At 41.3% G+C, this 26,400-nt stretch overlaps 2 protein-coding genes across 2 annotated transcripts; both read right to left on the bottom strand.

Moving 5' to 3' along the window:
- Positions 1 to 4,237: 4,237 nt before the first annotated feature.
- Positions 4,238 to 5,945, bottom strand: LOC139464498 (uncharacterized). The gene is made up of 3 exons (XM_071246023.1): positions 5,885 to 5,945; positions 5,062 to 5,224; positions 4,238 to 4,294 (listed from the first exon to the last, which is right to left on the bottom strand). The coding sequence occupies exons 1-3, from the start codon at positions 5,943 to 5,945 to the stop codon at positions 4,258 to 4,260; spliced, it is 261 nt and encodes an 86-aa protein (XP_071102124.1). The 3' UTR covers positions 4,238 to 4,257.
- Positions 5,946 to 16,400: 10,455 nt separating this feature from the next.
- LOC139464497 (C-type lectin lectoxin-Lio3-like) lies at positions 16,401 to 25,774 on the bottom strand. Its single transcript, XM_071246022.1, has 3 exons — positions 25,549 to 25,774; positions 17,501 to 17,686; positions 16,401 to 16,636 (listed from the first exon to the last, which is right to left on the bottom strand). The coding sequence occupies exons 1-3, from the start codon at positions 25,772 to 25,774 to the stop codon at positions 16,401 to 16,403; spliced, it is 648 nt and encodes a 215-aa protein (XP_071102123.1).
- Between the last annotated feature and the right edge of the window lie 626 nt (positions 25,775 to 26,400).

Genomic DNA, 26,400 nt, shown 5'->3' with positions numbered 1-26,400 from the left:
GCGTTAAACAAAACTCACTCACTTATTCATTCAAACCTATTGAGTGGAGACATGTTGTGTATCTTATGTAACCCAGAGCGACACAGGTCGTAGACAACACACAACATTGTTGAAGTCCATGGGCACGGGAAACCCACGTGGGACATAATTGTTTTTTCTTACCTGTAATATAAATTACTTGACTTTTACTGGTCAAAGACTTTTCGTTAAATAGAACTGGAAATCAAGAAAGACGTAAAGTAAAGACTGCTTGGTCTATTTGCCCCTAGATGGTTGACAGTGGCCAAGTGAAAACTGGTGTTCCCCGCAACTACCTCTCATCTACGGAAGCCTAATGGTGCCTCTTTGGTTGCATTAATTTTGTATTTTTAATCGAAATTTCGAGAACATAATCGAAGTAACGAGAATAATCTCGAAGTAACGATAACGTTTTCAAACTTTCGAGAAAATAAACAAATAATTGAATTTACGAAAAATGTCGATCAAATGATATAATATATATATATACTACCAAAGTGGCACCATTAGGCTTTCGTACTAATCCAGCAATACATCACTTCTTCTAAAAGTTTAATTTTGGACAGGTAAACCCGTCGTTGACAGCACATACATCGTATACTAAAGACATGTGGGGGTACGATATCGTGTGACTAGACTTCTGGTCAATCACTTGCTTGTCTGGTTTGTTTACATGCTGCCGCAGCATGGCAGGAGTATTCCGGTGCGTGGTAGACAGCTCGACTAACGCCGAGTTTCTGGGAATATATAAGTTTTTAAAAAACATCTGAGAGACAGACTAGCAGGCTACAGACGCAAACTTTTTTTATGCAAATAGAATGTTTGGTGGGGGCTACCGGTAGGGCAGGGCATGCTTACCCTTTTCGCGAACACCTGGTGTTAACACTGATTTTCAGATATCTATTTATATAATTTTCACCACTATTTTGACTTTTACGCCCAATGGGGAGTGAGTGAGTAAGTGATTATGGTTATACGTTGCTTTTAACAAATATTCCAGCATCATCACGACGGGACACCAGAAATGGGCTTCACACAATGTACTCATGTCGGGAATCTCGGATCTTCGGCGTGACGAGCGAACGCGTTCAGGCTACCCGACCGCCCCTACGCCCAGTGCGCCTAGGAACCATCACTGCGTCTGTACTGTAGAACTAAAACACTCTATGAGTAGGCTCTAGGAACCATCACTGCGTCTGTACTGTAGAACTAAAACACTCTATGAGTAGGCTCTAGGAACCATCACTGCGTCTGTACTGTAGAACTAAAACACTCTATGTGTAGGCTCTAGGAACCATCACTGCGTCTGTACTGTAGAACTAAAACACTCTATGAGTAGGCTCTAGGAACCATCACTGCGTCTGTACTGTAGAACTAAAACACTCTATGTGTAGGCTCTAGGAACCATCACTGCGTCTGTACTGTAGAACTAAAACACTCTATGTGTAGGCTCTAGGAACCATCACTGCGTCTGTACTGTAGAACTAAAACACTCTATGTGTAGGCTCTAGGAACCATCACTGCGTCTGTACTGTAGAACTAAAACACTCTATGTGTAGGCTCTAGGAACCATCACTGCGTCTGTACTGTAGAACTAAAACACTCTATGTGTAGGCTCTAGGAACCATCACTGCGTCTGTACTGTAGAACTAAAACACTCTATGAGTAGGCTCTAGGAACCATCACTGCGTCTGTACTGTAGCACTAAAACACTCTATGTGTAGGCTCTAGGAACCATCACTGCGTCTGTACTGTAGAACTAAAACACTCTATGTGTAGGCTCTATGTACCATCAATGCATCTGTACTGTAGCACTAAAACACTCTATGTGTAGGCTCTATGTACCATCAATGCATCTGTATTATAGGACTAAAACACTCTATGTGTAGGCTCTATGTACCATCAATGCATCTGTACTGTAGCACTAAAACACTCTATGTGTAGGCTCTATGAACCATCACTGCATCTGTACTGTAGGACTAAAACACTCTATGTGTAGGCTCTATGAACCATCACTGCATCTGTACTGTAGGACTAAAACACTCTATGTGTAGGCTCTATGAACCATCACTGCATCTGTACTGTAGGACTAAAACACTCTATGTGTAGGCTCTATGTACCATCAATGCATCTGTACTGTAGAACTAAAACACTCTATGTGTAGGCTCTATGAACCATCACTGCGTCTGTACTGTAGCACTAAAACACTCTATGTGTAGGCTCTATGAACCATCACTGCATCTGTACTGTAGGACTAAAACACTCTATGTGTAGGCTCTATGAACCATCACTGCATCTAAACTGTAGGACTTAAACACTCTATTTGTAGGCTCTTTGAACCATCACTGCATCTGTAGTGTAGGACTAAAACACTATGTGTAGGCTCCATGAACCATCACTGCATCTGTACTGTAGCACCAAAACACTATGTGTAGGCTCTATGAACCATTACTGCATCTGTAGTGTAGGACTAAAACACTCTATGTGTAGGCTCTAGGAACCATCACTGCATCTGTACTGTAGGACTAAAACACTCTATGTGTAGGCTCTATGAACCATCACTACATCTGTAGTGTAGGACTAAAACACTCTATGTGTAGGCTCCATGAACCATCACTACATCTGTACTGTAGGACTAAAACACTCTATGTGTAGGCTCTAGGAACCATCACTGCATCTAAACTGTAGGACTTAAACACTCTATTTGTAGGCTCTTTGAACCATCACTGCATCTGTACTGTAGGACTAAAACACTCTATGTGTAGGCTCCATGAACCATCACTGCATCTGTACTGTAGGACTAAAACACTCTATGTGTAGGCTCTAGGAACCATCACTGCATCTAAACTGTAGGACTTAAACACTCTATTTGTAGGCTCTTTGAACCATCACTGCATCTGTACTGTAGGACTAAAACACTCTATGTGTAGGCTCCATGAACCATCACTGCATCTGTACTGTAGCACCAAAACACTATGTGTAGGCTCTATGAACCATCACTGCATCTGTACTGTAGGACTAAAACACTCTATGTGTAGGCTCCATGAACCATCACTGCATCTGTACTGTAGGACTAAAACACTCTATGTGTAGGCTCTAGGAACCATCACTGCATCTAAACTGTAGGACTTAAACACTCTATTTGTAGGCTCTTTGAACCATCACTGCATCTGTACTGTAGGACTAAAACACTCTATGTGTAGGCTCCATGAACCATCACTGCATCTGTACTGTAGGACTAAAACACTCTATGTGTAGGCTCTAGGAACCATCACTGCATCTAAACTGTAGGACTTAAACACTCTATTTGTAGGCTCTTTGAACCATCACTGCATCTGTACTGTAGGACTAAAACACTCTATGTGTAGGCTCCATGAACCATCACTGCATCTGTACTGTAGCACCAAAACACTATGTGTAGGCTCTATGAACCATCACTGCATCTGTACTGTAGGACTAAAACACTCTATGTGTAGGCTCTATGAACCATCACTACATCTGTAGTGTAGGACTAAAACACTCTATGTGTAGGCTCCATGAACCATCACTGCATCTGTAGTGTAGGACTAAAACACTCTATGTGTAGGCCCCATGAACCATCACTACATCTGTACTGTAGCACCAAAACACTATGTGTAGGCTCTATGAACCATCACTACATCTGTACTGTAGAACTAAAACACTATGTGTAGGCTCTATGAACCATCACAACATCTGTACTGTAGGACTAAAACAATCTATGTGTAGGCCCCATGAACCATCACTGCATCTGTACTGTAGGACTAAAACACTCTATGTGTAGGCTCCATGAACCATCACTACATCTGTAGTGTAGGACTAAAACACTCTATGTGTAGGCTCCATGAACCATCACTGCATCTGTACTGTAGGACTAAAACACTCTATGTGTAGGCTCCATGAACCATCACTACATCTGTAGTGTAGGACTAAAACACTCTATGTGTAGGCTCTATGAACCATCACTGCATCTGTACTGTAGGACTAAAACACTATGTGTAGGCTCCATGAACCATCACTGCATCTGTAGTGTAGGACTAAAACACTCTATGTGTAGGCTCCTTAGTTGAGAAGATTGCGGAAGTGTTGTTGTCCTCGTGTGCATGTTGTTGATGACGCTGATGTTGTTGATGCCAACTCACAATAACGTTAAAAACGCAACGACAAACATATTTTTTTACAGTTTTATTGGTGTAACAATGTTGGAACCGGTGCCCGGGTCTAGGCGATGTGGAAGTGGCTGACGAGGGACTGGAAGCTGGAAGCAAGAACACATTTTTTGTAGGTCTACAGATGATATCTATTCTCTCTTAGATGCGATGCTTGGTCTTAAATAGATTACGGTGAATCACGTTTACTGATGGATGTTGGTTTAAAAAGACGTAGGCCAGCTTAAAGTGAGAAGATAGGATATGGTTAAGGTGACAGTTGTCATTATGGAAGTGAGGTGAGGTGAGGTGAGGTGAGGTTGGGTGAAATTGGGTTTAACGTCGCGTCCAATATTATTGCACTTGTATAGCGACGTGCATGCACGTGTGTGTGGCTGCTTGTACTAGTCCGGACTGATGCCGATTTATAGTGCTAGCCCACTGAGATACCATGCCGCTGTTTTACATGATACCCCACTCAGACACAGTATACTGACTCCAAGCCGACCAGTCCTTGTTTTAGCCCCTTAATGCCGAGCGCCAGACAGGGTAACAACAAGTACCATCTTTTAACATCTTTTGGTATGACGCGGGGGGTATCGAACACCGGACCTTCAGCTCTCCGGGCGGACGCTCTACCACTAGACCACGGAGGCAGTCCATTATGGAAGTAAGAACACATATTCTGTAAGTATTAGAACACCTGGTGTCATCACTATTTGATAGTGATTCATAAACACATGATCTTGAAATACTGGTCGTCGGAATCGTAAATCGACTCTGCTGTTTGCAGATATGTCTTGTGAGTATGAAATGTTTGGTCATTTTCAAGCCAAGTTGACCAGGCTACATGTATAATACATGGACGTTCACTCACGATCTGCAAACGAGGTCGCAACCGCTGGACAAGAGGACGTTATTGTGGACGAGGACGACGCACTCTGATTCACAGGCAGACTCGGTGGCGTCGGAACCAACCGTGTCAAAGATCTTCTGTACAATCGACTTCAGCTCAGCGCCATCAAACAGGTGGGAGAACTCTGGACAGGAAAACAGGAAAACATAGTGAGTGAGTGAGTGAGTGAGTGGGTGATGAACACAACTCTGCACAACGACTTGTGGCGCCTTAGACAGGGGATGAGGGCGAGCGATTGACGTAACGACGTATGGTGTAAACGTCTCGTTCAAGATTATTTCACTTATATACCGACGTGTATGCACGTGTGTGTGTGGCTGCTTGTACTAGTCGAGACTAATGTCGACTTTAAAGTGCTAGACCACAGGGATACCATGCCGCAGTTTAACATGTATACCCCACTCAGACACAGTATTCTGACTCCGAGCCAACCAGTCCTTGTTTTAGCCCCTCATTGTCGAACGCCAGGCATGGTTACATAAAGTACCATCTTTTAACGTATTTTTAGGTACAATGTGTCAAGCCTATTTCTTGTGTCTCCCGCCGTGATATTGCTGGAATATTGCTAAAAAGCGGCGTAGAACAATGCTACCTCACTCACGTCATTTGAGCCAATTTATTGGTGTCCCCCCGCCGTGATATTGCTGGAATATTGCTAAAGAGCTTTCCGGGCGGACGCTCTACCACTAGACCCAGAGGTAGGCATGGTGGCTTTTCTATTTGCTGCTGATTGTATCGATCGTAATGGTGAACTAGTTCATTGACCAATCAACAAGACACTTACGGCTGAGGATGTTGCAGTATGCCAGGGGAAGAAGCACAAGGATGACGATGGCGAACTTCATGGTTGTGAAAGTCTGGAAGGTCAAGTGTCCACTTCATAAAATATGTGTAAATATGGTACAAATTACAGATGGTATAACTGCTGCTGCTGCTGCTGCTGCTACTACTACTACAACTTCTACTACAACTTCTACTACAACAACTACTACTTCTACTAAAACAACAACAACAACTACTACTACTACTACTACAATTACTACAACTATTACTACTACAACTACTACTACTACTACTACTGTAACTACTACTATTTCTACTACTACAACTACTAGTCTACTACAACTACTAGTACTACCACTACTACTACAACTACTACTACAACAACTACTACAACAACTACTACTACTACAACTACTACTTCTACTAAAACAACAACAACAACTACTACTACTACTACTACAATTACTACAACTATTACTACTACAACTACTACTACTACTACTACTACTGTAACTACTACTAGTTCTACTACTACAACTACTAGTCTACTACAACTACTAGTACTACCACTACTACTACAACTACTACTACAACAACTACTACTACTACTACTACTACAACTACTACTTCTACTACAACAACAACTACTACAACTACTATTACTACTACAAATACTACTACTACAACTACTACTACTACAATCACTACTACTACTACTACTACAATCACTACTACTACTACTACTACAATCACTACTACTACTACTACTACTACTACAATTACTACTACTACTATTACTACTACTACTACTTCTACTACTGATGATTATGACGCCGTATTTATACATGCTAACACTGAAAGCAAACATCATCTTGACCATGATTTAAGGAAGTTACGTACAAACGTTTGAAAGTAAATATATATAATACTTTCTTTCAGTGTAACATTTCTAATACTACTACAATCTTAATAGGAACATCAGCAAATAAAATATCACTGCAAACACAACTACAACCACTTCTGACCAGTATGAAAGACCGTAGAAAAAGACATAAGTAGATAGTTACATAAGATTGACAAATGTCCAGCTAAGGTTAACAGGCGACCTTACCGTTTCCTATCAGATGTGAGAGGCCAAGCAAACAATTAAGAGGCTTTTTATATGTTTTAGTTATCAGTGGTCAGCGCTGACCTACCCGATAAAGTTGTTTTTATAGAAAGTACTACGTGACCTAAGGGTACTATATTTAACGTGAATCGAAATTGATTAGGAACCGGATATACCGGATTCTCAGGTTTTATCCCCAAAACTAATTAACTAATCAAACTGGAATAGATTATGTTCGGCTTCACCGTTCACAGAAATTACATAAATCCTGTCACTAACGAAACCTCCTACCCCTCATTAGTATTTTTAAAAAATGAAATATAATTAAAAAAATAATCATATGGCGGGTCCCTTTGTGTTGATTAAATATTAAATAGCATAGTCTGTTCCTGCGTAGTTCGTCGCCTTTTTCTTTGTTTTATTGTTTTCAATTTTCAAATGTAATATTAAAAGAAATATCCATTATATTTACCTTTTTTCAAATGTCTAGTGCGAAGTTTACACTTTCGACTCCGTAAACAACGACGTTGTTATAACATGTTTAAATCGAGTTAAATAAGATGGTACTTGTTGTTACCCTGTCGCTCGGCATTAAGGGGCTTAAACAAGGACTGGTCGGCTCGAAGTCAGTATACTGTGTCTGAGTGGGGTATTCATATTAAACTGCGGCATGGTATCTCAGTGGGCTAGCACTGTAAATCGGCATCAGTCCGGACTAGTACAAGCAGCCACACAAACACACACACGTACATGCACGCGCTATATAAGTGCAATGGTCTTGGACGCGACGTTAAACCCCATTTCACCTCATCTCACCTCATCTATTAGTAGTCATATAGTCAGATATGCTACCCGGTACCTAACCGACACCGCTGTAGGTCTGAAGAGATGGGAACAACATATCCGCTTGGGTATAGTTTGACCGTAGCCCTTGCAAAATGTATTTAGACGATGTCGACGTATAAAAACGATCTGGCCATGCAGAAGTTGACTGAAGCTTTATCTTTATTTAAACATATGAAAATCAGAAGGAATGTGTTAATAGTCAGAAAAATGCGACCATTAGTGACTTGTAGTGTAACCATAGAGTTCAAGATCATTTTTGCCATTAAACAATATATCACCTAACTAACCACGGGTCAGCTTAGTCCCGTGGGTAGCCGGATCATAGTGAAGACCCACCCGACCCGAGTACCCGAGTAACATGTCCCAGCCCTATTAGATACCACATCGATTTTAATTATCATACACAGACAGTCCTTCACAGCTACAAAATATAATACACGTTAATGAAAATTTCTCTGACTCCACTGGAATGGTAGTAAATTTAAATACAGTTATTTTGTTTCGACAAGCGGAATATTGAAAGGCTACAAAGTGGTATTTCAAAGGAAAATTTAAGTTGTGATTTTTTTATAAATATTTAGGAACGGCTTTCCCATGTTGTCGAGCAGTAAAACATTCAGTGGTCTTACATCTCAAGAAAACAAATCAATCAGATTTATCAACTACAATCAAAAGAATAATGAATACCAATCATCCCAAGACAGCTTTAAAATATTTGACAGTGCTGTCTTTCCGATCTTGTGTTACGAAGCTGAAAATACAATACATATATTGACAATGTCCATATGGCCTTCTGTAACTTATGCATCTTCGTCTCAGCTAATGATATGGTCCCTGGGGAGTGTGGCAGACTCCCTCTGTACTCCGTCTTGAGTGAGTGAGTGAGTGAGTGAGTTGGGTTTAACGCCACTTTTAACAGGTTTACAGTTATATCGCCGCGTGTCAGCTTAATGTGGGAGGAAAGCCCGAAATGATTCAGGTCTCAGACGTTTATCACTTCAGTGAAACCCACGAGCATGGGTTTGATGCTGACAAACCTAGAAACATAATCGGGGCGAGCCGGAATTCGAACCCACAAGCATATGTTTCTGGTGTGCCCAAAGACGCACAGCGAATCGCGACGCCTCAGACGACTGGGCCGCCCGTGCCCCCGTGAAATATTGGTGCCAAGGGCGGATCCAGACGGGGTAGGGGGGCTAGGGAATCCGGACTTCTCCCTTTTAAAAATGCTGGACCCGCCCTTGGGTGCAGACCTCTTCATCCTCTCCCAGATGACCTCATCAAATCTTCTCGATGTTAAAATCACGTTATGATGGAGATAGTGAGACATGGACCACGTCAATAAAAAAACAGTCTGTTCAGTTTAGGTTTTGGACTGGTGTGGATATAACAACCAATCGTTGGTATGACATTATTCCCAAATAAATTTCAGCAAAGACTATCAGACAATCTCACTCTTTACTGTAATTTTGTAATGGAAATATCTTTGAAATGTAATTACAATGTTCAGCTCAAATGTATGTTGAACACAGATCATCATTTAACAAGTGATATTCCATATTTCATAAATATACATATCTCAATTTAGCTGTAATAATTTCCGTTTAAACATAGTGCTTGGAACATATAGTTACATACGTCATAATGAGATCTCTGTCCAAAAAAGTGTACATGTATAAAAAATGAATATCATATTATGTTATGTGATGTTTATATGTGAAAGTATCTCTCGCTATATTACACTGAATGTCCATCTCTTATGAGTGAGTGAGTATGGTTTTACGCCGCTTTTAGCAATATTCCAGCAATATCACGGCGGGGGACAACAGAAATGGGCTTCACACATTGTACCCATGTCGGGAATAGAACCCGGGTCTTCGGTGTGACGATCGAACGCTTTAACCACCAGGCTACCCGACCGCCCTCGTCTGTTATGAAATTCACACAGCTGATGCAAACAGGTGGTTATCGTGTCCTTCATAATAGTGAGTGAGTGAGTATGGTTTTACGCCGCTTTTAGCAATATTCCAGCAATATCACGGCGGGGGACACCAGAAATGGGCTTCACACATTGTCCCCATGTCGGGAATAGAACCCGAATCTTCGGCGTGACGAGCGAACGCTTTAACCACTAGGCTTCCCGACCGCCCCTCCTTCATAATAAGGATGTGTTCTCTACATAAGCCCACACATTAAGATACACCTAAATATCTATTTTCCATGAATGAAATTGTATGTACTCTTTTTGACAAACTACCTGTTTGCCATGACGGTGTGAAATACACGTATGGTTTCTACTAAATACACAATGGGCAATACAAATAGAGGAGTGGTAGAGGAGGATAGAGGCGCTAAAGGTGTAGCGGTGTGAGGTGAGGTGAAATGGGGTTTAACGTCGCGTCCAAGATTATTGCACTTATATGGCGACGTGCATGCACGTGTATGTATGTGTGTGGTTCGCTTGTACTAGGCCGGACTGATGCCGATTTATAGTGCTAGCTCACTGAGATACCATGCCGCATTTTAACATGAATACCCCACTCAGACACAGTATACTGACTCCGAGCCGACGAGTCCTTGTTTTAGCCCCTTAATGCCGAGCGCCAGACAGGGTAACAACAAGTACCATCTTTTAACGTCCTTGGTATGACGCTGCCGGGGATCGAACCCCAGACCTTCCGCTTTCCGGTCGGAGAAAGGTGTAGCGGAGGGGTAGAGGAGGGTAGAGAAGGAGTAGAGGGGTAGAAGAGGTTCTAGATTAGGGTTAAATGGGAAGCGGAGGGGTAGACGGGTAGACGACAGTAGAGGATGCGTAAACAAAGGATAGGGCTGGTAGAGGACGGGAAGAGGGTGTAGATCAGTGATAAAGAGGTAGAGGAGAGTGGAGGCGGGATGTGGGATTTGTGGAGGGGATAGAGGACTTGTAGTGGGATAGAACAGTGGCAGAGAGGTAGAAGAGAGTAGAGGAGGGTGTAGGATGTGTAGAGGGGATAGAGGAGGGTAGTGGGATAGAACAGTGGTAGAGAGGTAGAAGAGGGGTAGTGGGATAGAACAGTGGTAGAGAGGTAGAAGAGGGGTATTGGGATAGAACAGTGGTAGAGAGGTAGAAGAGGGGTAGTTGGATAGAACAGTGGTAGAGGGGATAGAGGAGGGGTAGTGGGATAGAACAGTGGTAGAGAGGTAGAAGAGGGGTATTGGGATAGAACAGTGGTAGAGAGGTAGAAGAGGGGTAGTAGGATAAAACAGTGGTAGAGAGGTAGAAGGGGGTAGTGGGATAGAACAGTTGTAGAGAGGTAGAAGAGGGGTAGTAGGATAGAACAGTGGTAGAGAGGTAGAAGAGGGGTAGAAGCGGCAGTTGGACGGCCGGAAGTAAAGACGCATTGATGTACGGGATGACTGAGTTAGGAGCGTCTAGGTAAAAGCGTCGACAGGCAAAGTTAGTGGCTGAAAAGCGGAGAAATGTCCGATGACGTCGAAGAAGACAATCCCCACGTGACATTTCGATCCCGATATAGATAAAGAGTACGCAAGTCATATATCAGCCGATCAGGATTTGATTACTTGAAACGAAAGGTGTTGGTTAGGTATGTGATTATAGCATATGCTGAGTACACTGACCGACACACTTCTGAGTCACTTGACCTCAGCCATAAGGCTGGGTTCACGACCGACCAAGATAGCTCGGCTTCATGGTTAAAAGGACACATAAATATTCACAAATTAGAGTTCATATGTTTTCTAAAATGCGATGCGACTTATATGTTTTACGTTTCTGAAAAGAGACTGTTGTCGGCATGTGTGTACATTCTTTGTCGCTGGATGTGATTCATAAAGCTTCACAAGAAGCACCATGCGATGAGGTGAAGTGGGGTGTGATTTGTTTATTTGTTTGTTTGTTGTTAACGCAGAAGGACGTGCATCTCGTGGACCGCCTGATAGGATTTCAGAGCCACGTGGTTGACATGAACAGCTAATGGTCAATGTGGTGATTCGGTACGGTTGGTTGGTTTGTTGTTTAACGCCGCATTCAGCAATATTCCAGCTATATGACGGCGGTCTGTAAATAATCGAGTCTGGAACAGAAAATCCAGCGATTAACCAATGATTGATATCATGAGCACACATGTTTCAACCAAATCAGCGAGCCTGATCAACCGATCCCGTTAGTCGCCAGCATTGGTTGCGAAGACTTATTCTAACCCGGATCTTCACGGGCCCAACTGTGTATGTGGTGCCTTTGACTATTACGACTATCCTTGTCATAAAAGGAGACTATGCTTGTCGTTAGAGGCAACTAACGGGATCGGGTGGCCAGGCTCGCTGACTTGGTTGATGCATGTCATAATATCCCAATTGCGTAGATCGATGATCATGATATCAGTCACTTGATTGCCTGGTTCCAACTCGATTATTTACAGACCGCCGTCACACAGCTGGAGTATTGTGAGTGCGGCGTTAAACAACAACAAACAAACAAACACTTCGGGCTTTCCTCCAACAATAAGCTGATATAACTGGAATAATGTTAAAAAGCGGCGTTAAACCCAACTCACTCACTCGCTCACTGTTTGTCTCCAGTAACCGATGTTTGTCCCCAGTAATATATGTTTGTATCCACTAATCCATGTTTGTCTCAAGCAATATATGTTTGTCTCCAGTAACCTATGTTTGTATCCAGCAACCGATCTTTGCCTCTATTCATCTATGTTTGTATCCACTAGTTCATGTTTGTCCCCAGTAATATATGTTTGTCTCCAATAACCTATGTTTGTATCCAGCAACCGATCTTTGCCTCTATTCATCTATGTTTGTATCCACTAATTCATGTTTGTCCCAAGTAATATATGTTTGTCTCCAGTAACCTATGTTTGTATCCAGCAACCGATCTTCGCCTTTTTATATGTTTGTATCTAGTAATCCATGTTTGTTCCCAGTAATATATATTTGTCTCCAGTAACCTATGTTTGTCTCCAGCAACCGATGTTTGCCTCCTGTTATCTGTTTGTATCCAGTAATCCATGTTTGTCCCCAGTAATATATGTTTGTCTCCAGTAACCTATGTTTGTATCCAGTAATCCATGTTTGTCCCCAGTAATATATGCTTGTCTCCAGCAACCGATGTTTGTACCCAGTAATCCATGCCTGTACCCAGTAATATATGTTTGTCTCCAGTAACCTAAGTCCGTCTCCAGCAATTGATGTTTGTCCTCAGCAACCGATGTTTGTACCCAGTGATCCATGTTTGTCCCCAGTAATATATGTTTGTCTCCAGTAACCTAAGTCCGTCTCCAGCAATTGATGTTTGTCGTGCGAGGCGACGTAATGTATCGGGTAGTCCGACTCGGTGACTTGGTTGATATCGAGGTTTGTGTTCCCTAGAGGCGTGGATCGCTGTTCATTATATCAACCGGTGGTTAACTTGATTGTTTCTAGGCTGGAATACTGCTGAAGGCGACATTCAACCACAACCTCAAACATCTGTACAAAAGTGAAATGATCAGTGAAAAGGCTGTACCGGTAGTTCTATTTAGTTTCTAAAATCTCCATGTTTATTTTCTCGCTGTCGATTAGATACCTCTAATTAACATGAGATCAAGTTATATCAGCCCAAGGCTTAAGTACAAAGAGCATTCAACAGCATCATTTGGTGTCAGGTTTCATTGTTCATGATCATTAGCATTGAATGTTTGTTGACAGGATAAACAACCAGTTTAACTGTACTCAAATAAAAAGAGTGGTAGTTAGCTCATTATTGTTTTTTTATCGACTCACAAACAATTCGAGTGTGAAACATTTGTTTTCGGTGTGCTTGAGTGTAAAATATCAATTGATCTCATGTAACTTGCATAACGTGTAAAACATGGCGTTACCACTGTCGACAAGAACGGAAGTAAATAAGCAGATGATGTGGTAAATATGGAAACAGTATTTGAGCAAATATTATGTTGGGTAAAACAGTCGCATAGATACTAAACACTTATAACTATATGTCTTTTAACACCATAATCCCAGTCCTTTAACAGTGGAGCCCCGTTAATCCGGACGGTAGGTATCCTACGTAGTTAAAGCATCTGGATTAACGAAATATGGTTCCATGGTATTGACACTTTGGACACAAATAAACGTTCCAGTCAGGACTGGTTCGGGACTTCCAGTAATTGATCCCAACCAAGATGTGACCTGTTTCCTTTGGGTAGTTTCCTGCTTAAACGAATATAAACTGAACTGCAGAAGAAACTTTTCATATTTGAAAATAATGTGATTTTAAATTAGTTCTACAAAATAGGCACAAACACCTAGTCCAAACGCATCGTTGCTGTACCTGTAATTTTTACCGGCAATGCGCACTTGTCTTTGAGAAAATGCGAAAAATGTAAAATCAGGTGATGTCATCGCCGGTAGAAATGCACGTGCCACCGGGTATAAAAACTGCACAGTAGCAATGTCAAACATCAACAGTGTAACAATTCTCATTTGAAATGCCAAGACCACGCACACCCACGTTGCAAGAACATTTGGCAAGGACGAAAGCAGGTTCTGTTTGTTTAGAGTTAATGCCAGACAGTGTGTTTACCGTCGCAGGGGTGAACGGATAGCTGCTTGCTGCGTTCAAGAAGTCGTTCCTTACGGTGGAGGTGGTCATCAATGGAAACCTCAATGCGCGACGCTGTCTAGGTGACACCCTCCGTCCAGTAGTGCTGCCCTACCTCCAACAACAACCCCGAGGTGTTCTGTACCAACACGACAACGTCAGGCCCGTCACAGCTCGTAACGTAGTGGACTTTCTTGCCAACAACAACGTCAACGTCTTACCGTGGCCGGCATGTTCTCCTGACTTATCACCCATAGAATACCTCTGGGACGCCTTGGACAGGCGAGTTAGAGTCCGACAACACCCAACAGACAAGAGTTGATACAAGCTCTACAAGATGAATGGAACCGCTTGCCACATGACGTCATTAGACGTTTGACGTTTTCCGTCCGACGCAGACTCTTTGCATGTAAGGAAGCACGGGGCGGCTACATTTGGTATTAAAGTGACAAACTTTGTGTATGGTGTACAATATGTAACCACAAAATGTCACGTTTGAGTTGTAAAATACTTTGTGGAATTGTTGGTTTATTAAATATACTTTACCTCAAACTTTTGTTATTTTTAGTTTTTAATTACAGTCACTTCAATTTGGTGCAAAGTTTCTTTTGCCTTTCAGTGTACGTACCAATATCGAGGCCACAAGATAAAGATTCGCCACTTCTTAGATATATCTTTTTTTAATTTAAAAGGAAAATATACTGCAATACATATCATGTGTAATTGTTCAGGCGATCTAAAACTGTATTTACGAGCAACGCAATTGACCTAGACGAATATATTTCATTCTGCGAAATCTAAAACGCCTGAAAATAACCAACCTCGATTATAAAATACAACAATTTAGGGAATCTTGTCGTTCTGATATAAAAACACTATAATCGATTTTTAACTGCAGGTTTATGAGAAATGTATGCGCATTCAGGTACAATGAATCTAGCACTACAGGATGTAGTTCTAATTAGAACTGATGCAATGAACCAAAGACAGTCAACTGCGACTGCGTGTACCGTGTGTTGTGTCCTCTGGATCGTGCACACAGCATGTATAGTATTATATAAAACGTCAATGCCAGAGAATAACAAGTCTCGATTATCCACCGAAACAGATTCAGTTTTGGCGTAAACGACAACATAGCGGTGACAATTATATGAATGGATCACTGAAAATCAGTGATGACACCGGGTGTTCGCGATAAGGGTAAGCATGTCCTGCCCTACCTGGATTATTTAATTGATTATTTAACATCGCACTCAGCATTAGTCCAGCTATATGACTACGATCTGTAAATAATCGAGTCTGAATCAGACAATCAAATAAATTTGGCATCATGACCATCGTTCTACGTAACTGGGAAACCGCCTCCGTGGTCGAGCCTCCGCCCGGAGAGCGGAAGGTCAGGGATTCGATCCCCGACTGGCGCCCGGTATTAAGGGGCTAAAACAAGGACGTCGGCTCGGAGTCAGTATACTGTGTATAAAGTGATTTGATGCACTTTGCGAGGTAAGACCCGTTTTATTACAATATAGACATTGAATAGCGATCAAATAGTCTACACGGTCTTGACGGCGCCGCCATTTTGTTTGAAGCAAATGCATGTGATACGAGAGGTGGAATATGATTGGTCAGTAACAGTAACTCGTAACAGCTTTTAGTGGCGCTACGATCTTGCCTAGAAGTTCCAGTTTAGTTCAGCAAGGGTTCAAACTAGACTTTTATATTCAGTTAACGCCCTTGAGTTTGGAAGATGGTTAGTCGTCTCTTACGACAAGCATGGCTGCTGAAAACCACTTCTAACTGGGATCTTCACCGGGAGCCGTACCTATATATATTCCATTTGACGTAAAGGGGAAAATGGCTGAAACACCAGGTGTTCGTGAAAAGGGTAAACATGTCCCTGCCTGCCGGTAACATCCGCGTTATAAAGATGGTACATGATGTCACACATATGTCACACAATGTCACACAGTATCACACGTATGGGTTGAGGGATAAGAAGGGTAGCTGGCAGATATAACCCACTGTTTGGGTAGGTGTGACGCTCTTCCACTTGTGACCCGAGGTCATCGCCATGACAACACGTGTCTTGCTCGAATCAAAGGTATGATCCTCGGCCCAGTCGACATGGGTGATCTCTGATCCATCTGACCACGCCCACTGACCCGATATCAAAGTTCCTCCAATAGCGAAGTCCATGGAATTGTACTCTGAAAGAGTGAGTGAGTGAGTGAGTTGGGTTTAACGCCGCTTTTAACAGTATTCCAGTTATATCACGGCGTATCAGCTAAATGCGAGAGGAAAATCATCATTTCTCTTTGTAGGGTAGCGATAAAGAAGAGATACTTTAATGAGAATATTTAAGCTTTGAATTAAAAAACCCATTCCTTGGCCCTTGCCTAAAATGTGAAGTTGTGGTTGTTGATTATTTAACTAAAAATGTGACAAATAATATAAAAAAAAATTTTTTAAAATGATAGTGAGTGAGTGAGTTGTGTTTAACACCGCTTTTAACAGTATTCAAGTCATGTAACGGCGTGTCAGCTTAATGTGGGAGGAAAGCCCCAAGTGATGCAGGTCTGAGGTGAAACCCACGAGCTGACAAACCCCGGGGCGAACCGGAATTGTAACCCACGATCATGGGCTTCTGGTGTGCCCAAGGGACGCGACTCTGCACAGCGAATCGCGGCGTCTTAGACGACTGGGCTACGCGTGTCTCCTACTCTGAAAGGGATTTGTGTAAGGGATGGTAAAGTTCACAGTAAAACGAACTTATATTATAGTTTAAGTCAGCGAGTGAGTGAGACAGTTGGGTTTAACGCCGCTTTGAACAGTATTTCAGTTGTATCACGGCGTGTCAGCTAGATGTGGGACGAGAAGTCATGCAGGCATTAGATGTTTACCACACATGTGAAACTCGACAACATCGGTTAGCATGCTTAAAGGATGCACCACGGCACAGCAAATTCAAATTCGCCCTCAATATTGACGACTACTAATTGTGACGCCATGAACAACTGTACCACCCGTGCTCCTTCAAATATATTAAGACAATTTTACAGGTTGTATCCTACCAGCGTTGGATGTTATCAGGTTTCTGATGTATTGTATTTTCCTTGGTGTGTTCACTTTAATCAGCGAGCCCCCATCCGTCTTACATGCATGATTGGCCCTGTCCCAAGTCTTCTGTCCAGTGTTCACCTGGAAGCAGAGGTCAGCTTGACGGGACAGGGTGTAGCCAGTGTCGGGTTGGCAATAGTCTGCAACATAATAACACAGTGTACACTGGTAACAGAGGTCAGTCTGACGGGACAGGGTGTAGCCAGTGTCGGGGTGGAAATAGTCTGCAACATAATAACACAGTGTACACTGGTAACAGAGGTCAGTCTGACGGGACAGGGTGTAGCCAGTGTCGGGTTGGCAATAGTCTGTAACATAATAACACAGTGTACACTGGTAACAGAGGTCAGTCTGACGGGACAAGGTGTAGCCAGTGTCGGGGTGGAAATAGTCTGTAACATAATAACACAGTGTACACAGGTAACAGAGGTCAGCTTGACGGGACAAGGTGTAGCCAGTGTCGGGGTGGCAATAGTCTGCAACATAATAACACAGTGTACACAGGTAACAGAGGTCAGCTTGACGGGACAAGGTGTAGCCAGTGTCGGGGTGGCAATAGTCTGCAACATAATAACACAGTGAACACTGGTAACAGAGGTCAGTCTGATGGGACAGGGTGTAGCCAGTGTCGGGATGGCAATAGTCTGTAACATAATAACACATTGTACACTGGTAACAGAGGTCAGTCTGACGGGACAAGGTATAGCCAGTGTCGGGGTGACAATAATCTACAACATAATAACACAGTGTTTACCGGTAACAGAGGTCAGTCTGATGGGACAGGGTGTAGCCAGTGTCGGGGTGGCAATAGTCTGCAACATAATATCACAGTGAACACTGGTAACAGAGGTCAGTCTGATGGGACAGGGTGTAGTCAGTGTCGGGGTGGCAATAGTCTGCAACATAATAACACAGTGAACACTGGTAACAGAGGTCAGTCAGATGGGACAGGGTGTAGCCAGTGTCGGGATGGCAATAGTCTGCAACATAATAACACAGTGTACACTGGTAACAGAGGTCAGTCTGGCGGGACAGGGTGTAGCCAGTGTCGGGGTGGCAATAGTCTGCAACATAATAACACAGTGTACACTGGTAACAGAGGTCAGTCTGGCGGGACAGGGTGTAGCCAGTGTCGGGGTGGCAATAGTCTGTAACATAATAACACAGTGTACACTGGTAACAGAGGTCAGTCTGGCGGGACAGGGTGTAGCCAGTGTCGGGGTGGCAATAGTCTGTAACATAATAACACAGTGTACACTGGTAACAGAGGTCAGTCTGGCGGGACAGGGTGTAGCCAGTGTCGGGGTGGCAATAGTCTGCAACATAATAACACAGTGTACACTGGTAACAGAGGTCAGTCTGGCGGGACAGGGTGTAGCCAGTGTCGGGGTGGCAATAGTCTGCAACATAATAACACAGTGTACACTGGTAACAGAGGTCAGTCTGATGGGACAGGGTGTAGCCAGTGTCGGGGTGACAATAGTCTGCAACATAATAACACAGTGTACACTGGTATCAGAGGTCAGTCTGGCGGGACAGGGTGTAGCCAGTGTCGGGGTGGCAATAGTCTGTAACATAATAACAGTGTTTACCGTGACGGTATAGTGTTTATTTTGGCAATTTAAGCAACAATTACTATGACGACGGCAGCAAACCAGTGACAGAAGTCAACAATCAACCCCATCGAGGTACAGTGACACGCAATCTACCGCGCATTTCACGGAACCTGACGTTCGATCGCCTCGAAAGACAAGCAGCGAGCATTCGTCACCACTCGCCCCTTACCGTAACCTGCAAGAAGATTCGTCCCTCTATCGATGAATGTTATGTGCGAAAATATGACAAACCAATCAGAATGCGCGTATGATTTCAAGTTCTTCGTCAAAGAATTCCTCAGGAATAATTTTTGATTTTACATATATCTTGCATCTAAAAATATACCCAAGACACAGTTATATGTGTTCTATCACACTGTATAATTCCGCATGTCCCGATGTGCCTTAAATTGCATCTGAAATACATATGATATACTAGTATGGGGAAATACATGTGAACCATTATGCACCGAGTTGACAATTGTTTTAGGTATGCCCGTTTGCACTAAGACGGAACCCGGTCGCCAAAATGGCCATGAGAGGGGCAGGAGTCGCAATTCGGCTTGTTCCGGAATAACACGAGTTGGTCACGAACGAAGCAGCGAGGTGCTAACGAGCATCCACGGAGGTAATGATTGGACCTCATATGATTGAGTACATTAATGCTGTATAACGTCGCAATCAGAAGTAGTGAAGCTATGTCAAAGGGACAGTGTATATACGAATATGCACCAGGAAATCATGTGACACATCGGCAACGATCAACGCCACCAGGGTAATAAGACTGACACTCAATCAGTCACATAGCCTGACTACCGGTCACCACACATCCTGGAATCCTGGCTGGTCTTTTCGGACAAAACATCTCAACGGGGTCTGAACTCACAACCAGTGTTTTGCAAAACACATTTTGTGGCAAAACACATTCAGTATGTCTAACGAACACCTGTTTGTAAATCGTGAGGCAACACTACTTTTATACAGAAATTCCGGGAACAAACTATTGTTTTCCAAAACATCACAGTGCCCCTTCAGTATATAAACAAACGCGTGTTGTTTCTGTTTCACGAACACCTGGTGTCATCACCGACTTTAAGTGATCTATTCATAACATTGTCAGTGCTATTTTGCTTTTTACACCCTCTGGATTCTGTTTGGACGGGTGGTCGGGACTCTAGCTGGTTGCTCTCTGGTGTTGACGTTTTGTGTTTGTTGTATATCCAATTAGCACAACTACAATATAACGATAAACTCATGACCAAAGCAAGAACATGTTTCCTATACTTCCACAAATTCAACCATTCACAAAGTTAACTCTTGATGTACCGTATTTGACGTAATAAGCGCTCAGGGCGATCTCAAAACTAGAAATTGGGGGCTCTTATTGGAATATTATTTTAGTGAGAAAAAACAGAGTTGAAAGATAAATTTCGTGGTTTATGCTGACAGCCTCAAATGTTTATGTACGACAGATATAATTTTTCCAGAATTTATTTGCCCATAATTAAGGGTGCATATAACACATGAGTGCATATTATACGCGAATAAATAAGTCTTGTGTACACTGATCAATCGGAGGGGGTGCTAATTGGGATTGTTCACTGGCCAATATATTCGAAAATATATTAGCGCTTATTAGAGCGGGGCGCTTATTACCTCGAATACGGTATGTATTAAATACCTATGTCATGGTGAAAGATCGTCATACGTCCAGGGGCATTTCCCTTCAGACCTTACACCCGCCAATGAAACGGAACTCACGCGTGAACAAAACCACACACAGATGTGTTTTGGATAATCATAGTACCATAGTGCGTCCATTTTAGAAAACCTGTAATCGAACGAAATGCTATCATTTATGTTTATCATTTTACACCACACACAGCAATATTCTAGCTATGAGAGGGCGGTCAGGTAGTCTAGTGTACGGTAGCTAATTTGTACGCATGCTGATAAGCGTCAATGGGTATTTACGAGTTTTTCATTTTATACATGCGTTTCTGAAAGCAAGTTAATTGAAAGTAATTGGGGTTTGAATATTTTTGGGGGTTATTTTCGCAAATACGCTGCTTATCTTTAGCTCTGCACTGAAATACTATAAATTTAAATCCAACTTAAATCGACTTATTCTCTACAGTTTCTGACAGATCCATACACAGACATTGTCCAAATCTTTATGAGAAATAAGACAACCGTGAGGCAGACTATGAAAAAAATATCTGACTAATGGCTTCCGTCTCATCGAGTCCAAACTTTTGTGAACTTTGGAGTATGTGTTCCTCCCTGCGGCGTTCAATCGTAAGCGACCTCAGCAAAAACACCACGATCGATTCTTCATTATGGTTACGCCTATAGTGTGTGCACAAGTAACAATTTCTCTCTTTTTGTTTTGTTCGGTGTGAAGTCAGTTGTCAATAACACATCAACATGCGGAAACGCCGATTATAAACCATGATGGCATGATCTGTCCTTTCGTCAGCACTCCTTTCAACCCATTTCTGTTGACTGGGGGATCAATATTTAATTATTATTATTAATTAATCTACATTCAAATATTTGAGATGGTGGAAGTGTGACGAATGAGCTGCATACATTACCGAGTGACTTTGAAGACACAAAGTAAACATGGTTAAAGAAACCAGATTTAAAAAATCAAATTTGGAGCATTTTTCGTACATTTGATCAAATGCGTTTGTCATCATATGCGATTATTGCAGATCGCAAGATTCTGATTTGCGAATGATACAGGAAATATGTTTAAATAATATGAATGAAAGCGACTTAACTATTTCCATAATCAAAAACAATCTCTGCAAAATAAAATATTTTTATTCAGCAGCTTTACCCAAAGTGTGAGCGAACAAAATACTGCCTAATATTTGAACGACATAAATATATATCAAATGGAGTTATGTCCGTATGTTTTACGACATAAATTCAATATAAAAAATAGCCTGCCGTGAATGACGAAATCTGATTTACCACTATGACGTCAAATGACGGCAGAGGCCACACGCGTTTAAAGACAAGGGGGCATAACTAGTTTATTGTAACTAAGGTCTCTTGGCGAGAATTAGCTGAGGTAAGGACAATATATTTTCGTGTTCTTTTGTTCACGAGGAACCAAACTATTCCAACGCAAAAAACGATATTGAAACTGTATACGTTTAGGCATAAAAAACACAGAAGAAATGATGAAATTGTACTTCATAAAAAGTAAGTAATAGCGAAATGGATGGCTGATTCTAACCTATAAATTGGTCCTTAGATTCCGACATTCTGCTGATTGTGTAAGTTGACCAATGTTGCACCATTATTAATGAAGCACTAACCATATCATTAATATAATTGTAATGAATTACTAAAAAGATGACACCATTCTACTTGACGTCATGTCTTGAATAGATAAACAAATGGATAGTTTACAGTGTATCTCAATTGGACAAGACACGCACCTGTTTGACATCAATTTTACGTAATCAAGTGCTCAAAAAATATTTCAAAACAAACAAAATTATGTTCAATATTGGACATGTTTTTGTTCATTATTATGTAATTATTTCTCATCATCTTGTCTCAATATTATATAATAAAAGATGCGAAGAAAGCTTTGTTGGTATAGAATTAACAGGATAATCGTTTATGTAAGGATAATCGTCCAACAATCGGGTATACAAGGCACGGGTTATATTTAAAACTTTTTACAATTCTTGAAGAAATAAAATTTAACAACAGTTTAATAACCTGTGGTCACAATATAAATACAATAAAAAAGGATGAACCCATTGATTATATCATGCAAAACTAGAGGAATAATTCATATATGGTTTGTGACTAACGCGCACATGGTGAATCGCTAGAAATCACTGTTCTGCATATCAAACGGCATAAAAAACATTCTATGACCAAGACAATTCATCGAGAAATGTGTGCATATATTTTAACGAAAAATGATATCCATTTTGTTTAAGTCATATCTTCAGTTTTAGTTATAAAATAAAATGAAACGGCTATTCATGGACACTGTTTATATGAATTTAGAATATTGACTATTACACTCCCAAGAAATACGTATACATGTTGCAGTTACAGTTACACTTATCTTGTAACACTTGTCCAAATTAAAGAAATATCGTATACGACACTATGAACTTCAATTTCATATGTAAACATTGTTAAAAAAACCCAGGAGATTATCAAAGGTTTATATATCTTGTGGCCTATGGCCACGTATGATATCATATTGAACATTGATTAATATCCAAAGTGAAATTTTAATGTGTAAAAAATGTGCAAAAGATATGCAAGATCTACATCATAAAACAGTGAATAGCAGGATATAATGATCGTGTGTACTTTCATTCAAGCACCTTCGCCTCAAAGAAATTTTACAAAATGGCGTGTTGACTGTCAACAGTGCGCGGGATTTTACGAGGGGACTTTTGTTGAATCAGGGTTCGTATATACATAAATGTGACATGTAAGTAATCAGAAACATTCCGACAATCTGTGTACTGTTATCTGTTATTATATTTTTCATTGAAACCAACGGAATTTGGCAAAATTTCCGATAAATACCGTTGTCGTTGTGCGTGATTTTGCGTCAGTCATGGCGTCGCACAGGACGGAAGCTTCGATAATTTCTGTTGAAAATATCAAATCATTTCAATGTGTCTATTTTTAATTTCCTAATTCTTCCTACGCTTTTCTTCCTGTGTAGATTCTGAAATTGCTGAGCCATTGTATTTAACGAATAGACGATGGCTTCGTTTACATTTCCAACAAGTGCAGATTTTCAGCGTTCGTTTTCACACCTCATTTATTTTGCTAGATTTCATCTAGACAATTTGTATTGGTGACAAAGACCATTTGGCATTTGATTCTAAAACATTTGAGGAATTCAAGGATGTAGGTATCACAGCTGAATTTGAAATATACGTGATGGTATTTGCGTCTCATTACCGGTGTTCGTGTAACGTGATTTTGTAAACACTATCCAATATGGCTAGACAAAACGACTGGGCAACCTTAAAAGGGTGAAAAGCCCCAGTGGCAACAAACTGAAGGAATATCAAAATTTGAAAAATAGGTGGGAGACTGTGGAAGCGTTGAGTGTGGTGTGCCAGTTCCTCACCGATTAAACCAACGATGAAAAAATGGTAGAACGACGAAATCTATATCTTTCAAAGAGCTCTTCGTCGTTTTACATATGAAGAGGGTTGAATCGATCTCGAAATGTCCGCTGAATTGCTATTTTTTCCTTTTTAGCCTCTAGGCGACGCGTGAGGCAAACAACCTCCGCCATCTTTCTTGCAACAATTTTTGTCTTAAGTCTACTCAGGGGCAGTCTTAGGACTTAACATCACATTTTGTCATAGACTTAAGATATTATCATAGATTGTGCTTCGTGATCCCCTATTTAAGACAAAATATGGTCTTATGTTAGTTTCATGATCGCGGGGCCAGGTGTTCGCGAAAAGATGAGCGTACCCTGAACCACCGGTGGTACTCATTACAAATACATGCAAAGGTGAGTCAATTGTTCATCTAAAAAAACACGGGAACACATAGTACAAGTCAAAGTAGGGAATAGCATTGGATATCGTTTTTGTCCTTGATATGTCAAATTTGGAAATTTTCTCCCTATGTCTACCATGAAGGAATCGATTTCTTAAAGTCAAAGTAAAGATTTAATGACAATGAATTAATACTAAATAGAGTTGTTTTTTTTTTCAACATTTTGAAAACAAACTAAATATGTTTATGGTGGTCTGTAATCATGACTGTATTGCGTCTAGCCATTCCACAAAACCTCGAGGTAGAAAATGACAATAAAACCAGAAGGATTAACATTAATTTTGAATAACACCTGGACATCCTGATTGTCAAGCAATCACTGACAACGCTTTCCTGTCCTGAGAGAGTGCACGCCCATGTAGATACACATACATTTTCACCTTACATTCATTTCAACACACAGCTGAAAACACCTTTGGTAAACCTGGTGAACGCGTAAGTTCCATTCGGCAGAAAGAAAGAGAAATATTTTTTTTCCGATTTTTTATTTGTTTCCACCGTTCATAACTTGAGAGTTGACAGAATCTGTTCACCAATTTTCTTTTCTTTTCCTATTCATTAGAAATCCCTGTTGCAAGCAGAGTTGATAGTACCATTCCGACCTAGGGCACTCCTCGTGAGACAAACAAATATTAAAGTGACAAAACCCTTTTCATATTCATATATTGTATGATTTCGACTGCACCATGGGAACTCATCGTGACTTGGAATATGTCAACGTTTTTGCTTTCTTGGTGTCTATTAAGCATTTAAAAGTAAGATGTACATGACAAGGAGGATCATGGATAACAACTTCATTATCATAGATACACACCGTGATGTTTTCTCACCTGGATAAAGCCAGTAGTAGTTGATGCCAACCGCACTTGAGAGATTGCCGACAAGGTAACGACTTCGAGCAAGACAGCATCTCTGCCTGGACCTACGTAAGAAAAACGAGTAACACTGTATGTCCCTCCAGCAGAGCTCGAAACACCCGTATAGAGTAGCGTCTACCAAGGTGGTAGGGCATGGATGCTTCATGTCTGTAAACATTAGTCCTGTAACTGTTGTCATCAGAGTACACGCTGCCATCGCCGTCCACTGCAAACACTCATCTGCTGCAACGTTACAATTGAGTGTTAAGTCAGAAAATCATTATTACATCAGCTTCGCCCAGCGACGATTTTTTTGTACACTAACATTTTCCATCTACTGATTAGGATTTACGCTAAGGACAAATTTAATCTGACAGTTGAAAGCAATTGCTCTACATGTGTAGGTGGTTACGGTTTGCGTGGACTTGTGTGGTTTTGCATATCCAAAATCGATTGTCAGGATATTAAATATGTTGTAACTTCAACTACGATGGAGAAACCTCGTTGTGTGTGTATTCAACAAGATTCCAGGACACATGAATCTGACGTGTAGTATACCTCTTCGGGGTGTTGATGGAATGATATTTAAAAACCTGACTAAATCCACATCCTTTCCGTCATCATAAGAACTATCTGCTAAAAGCTGAGTCCATTCTACGATTCCGACTATATCACGAAGGCATGTATTTATGAAGCACTATCACTAGTGATGATACCTGGTGTTCACGAAAAGGTATCCTTCGCCACCTGTGGCATCCATCCCAAACACATGCCAAGGCAAGTCAATCGTTCACCTGAAAACACACGGTGACATATGGTACATAT

Source organism: Haliotis cracherodii, unplaced genomic scaffold, assembly GCF_022045235.1.
Source record: "Haliotis cracherodii isolate W230 unplaced genomic scaffold, xgHalCrac1.p SCAF_17, whole genome shotgun sequence".
Lineage (NCBI taxonomy): Eukaryota > Metazoa > Mollusca > Gastropoda > Lepetellida > Haliotidae > Haliotis > Haliotis cracherodii.
This window is presented reverse-complemented; position numbering and strand designations above follow the sequence as displayed.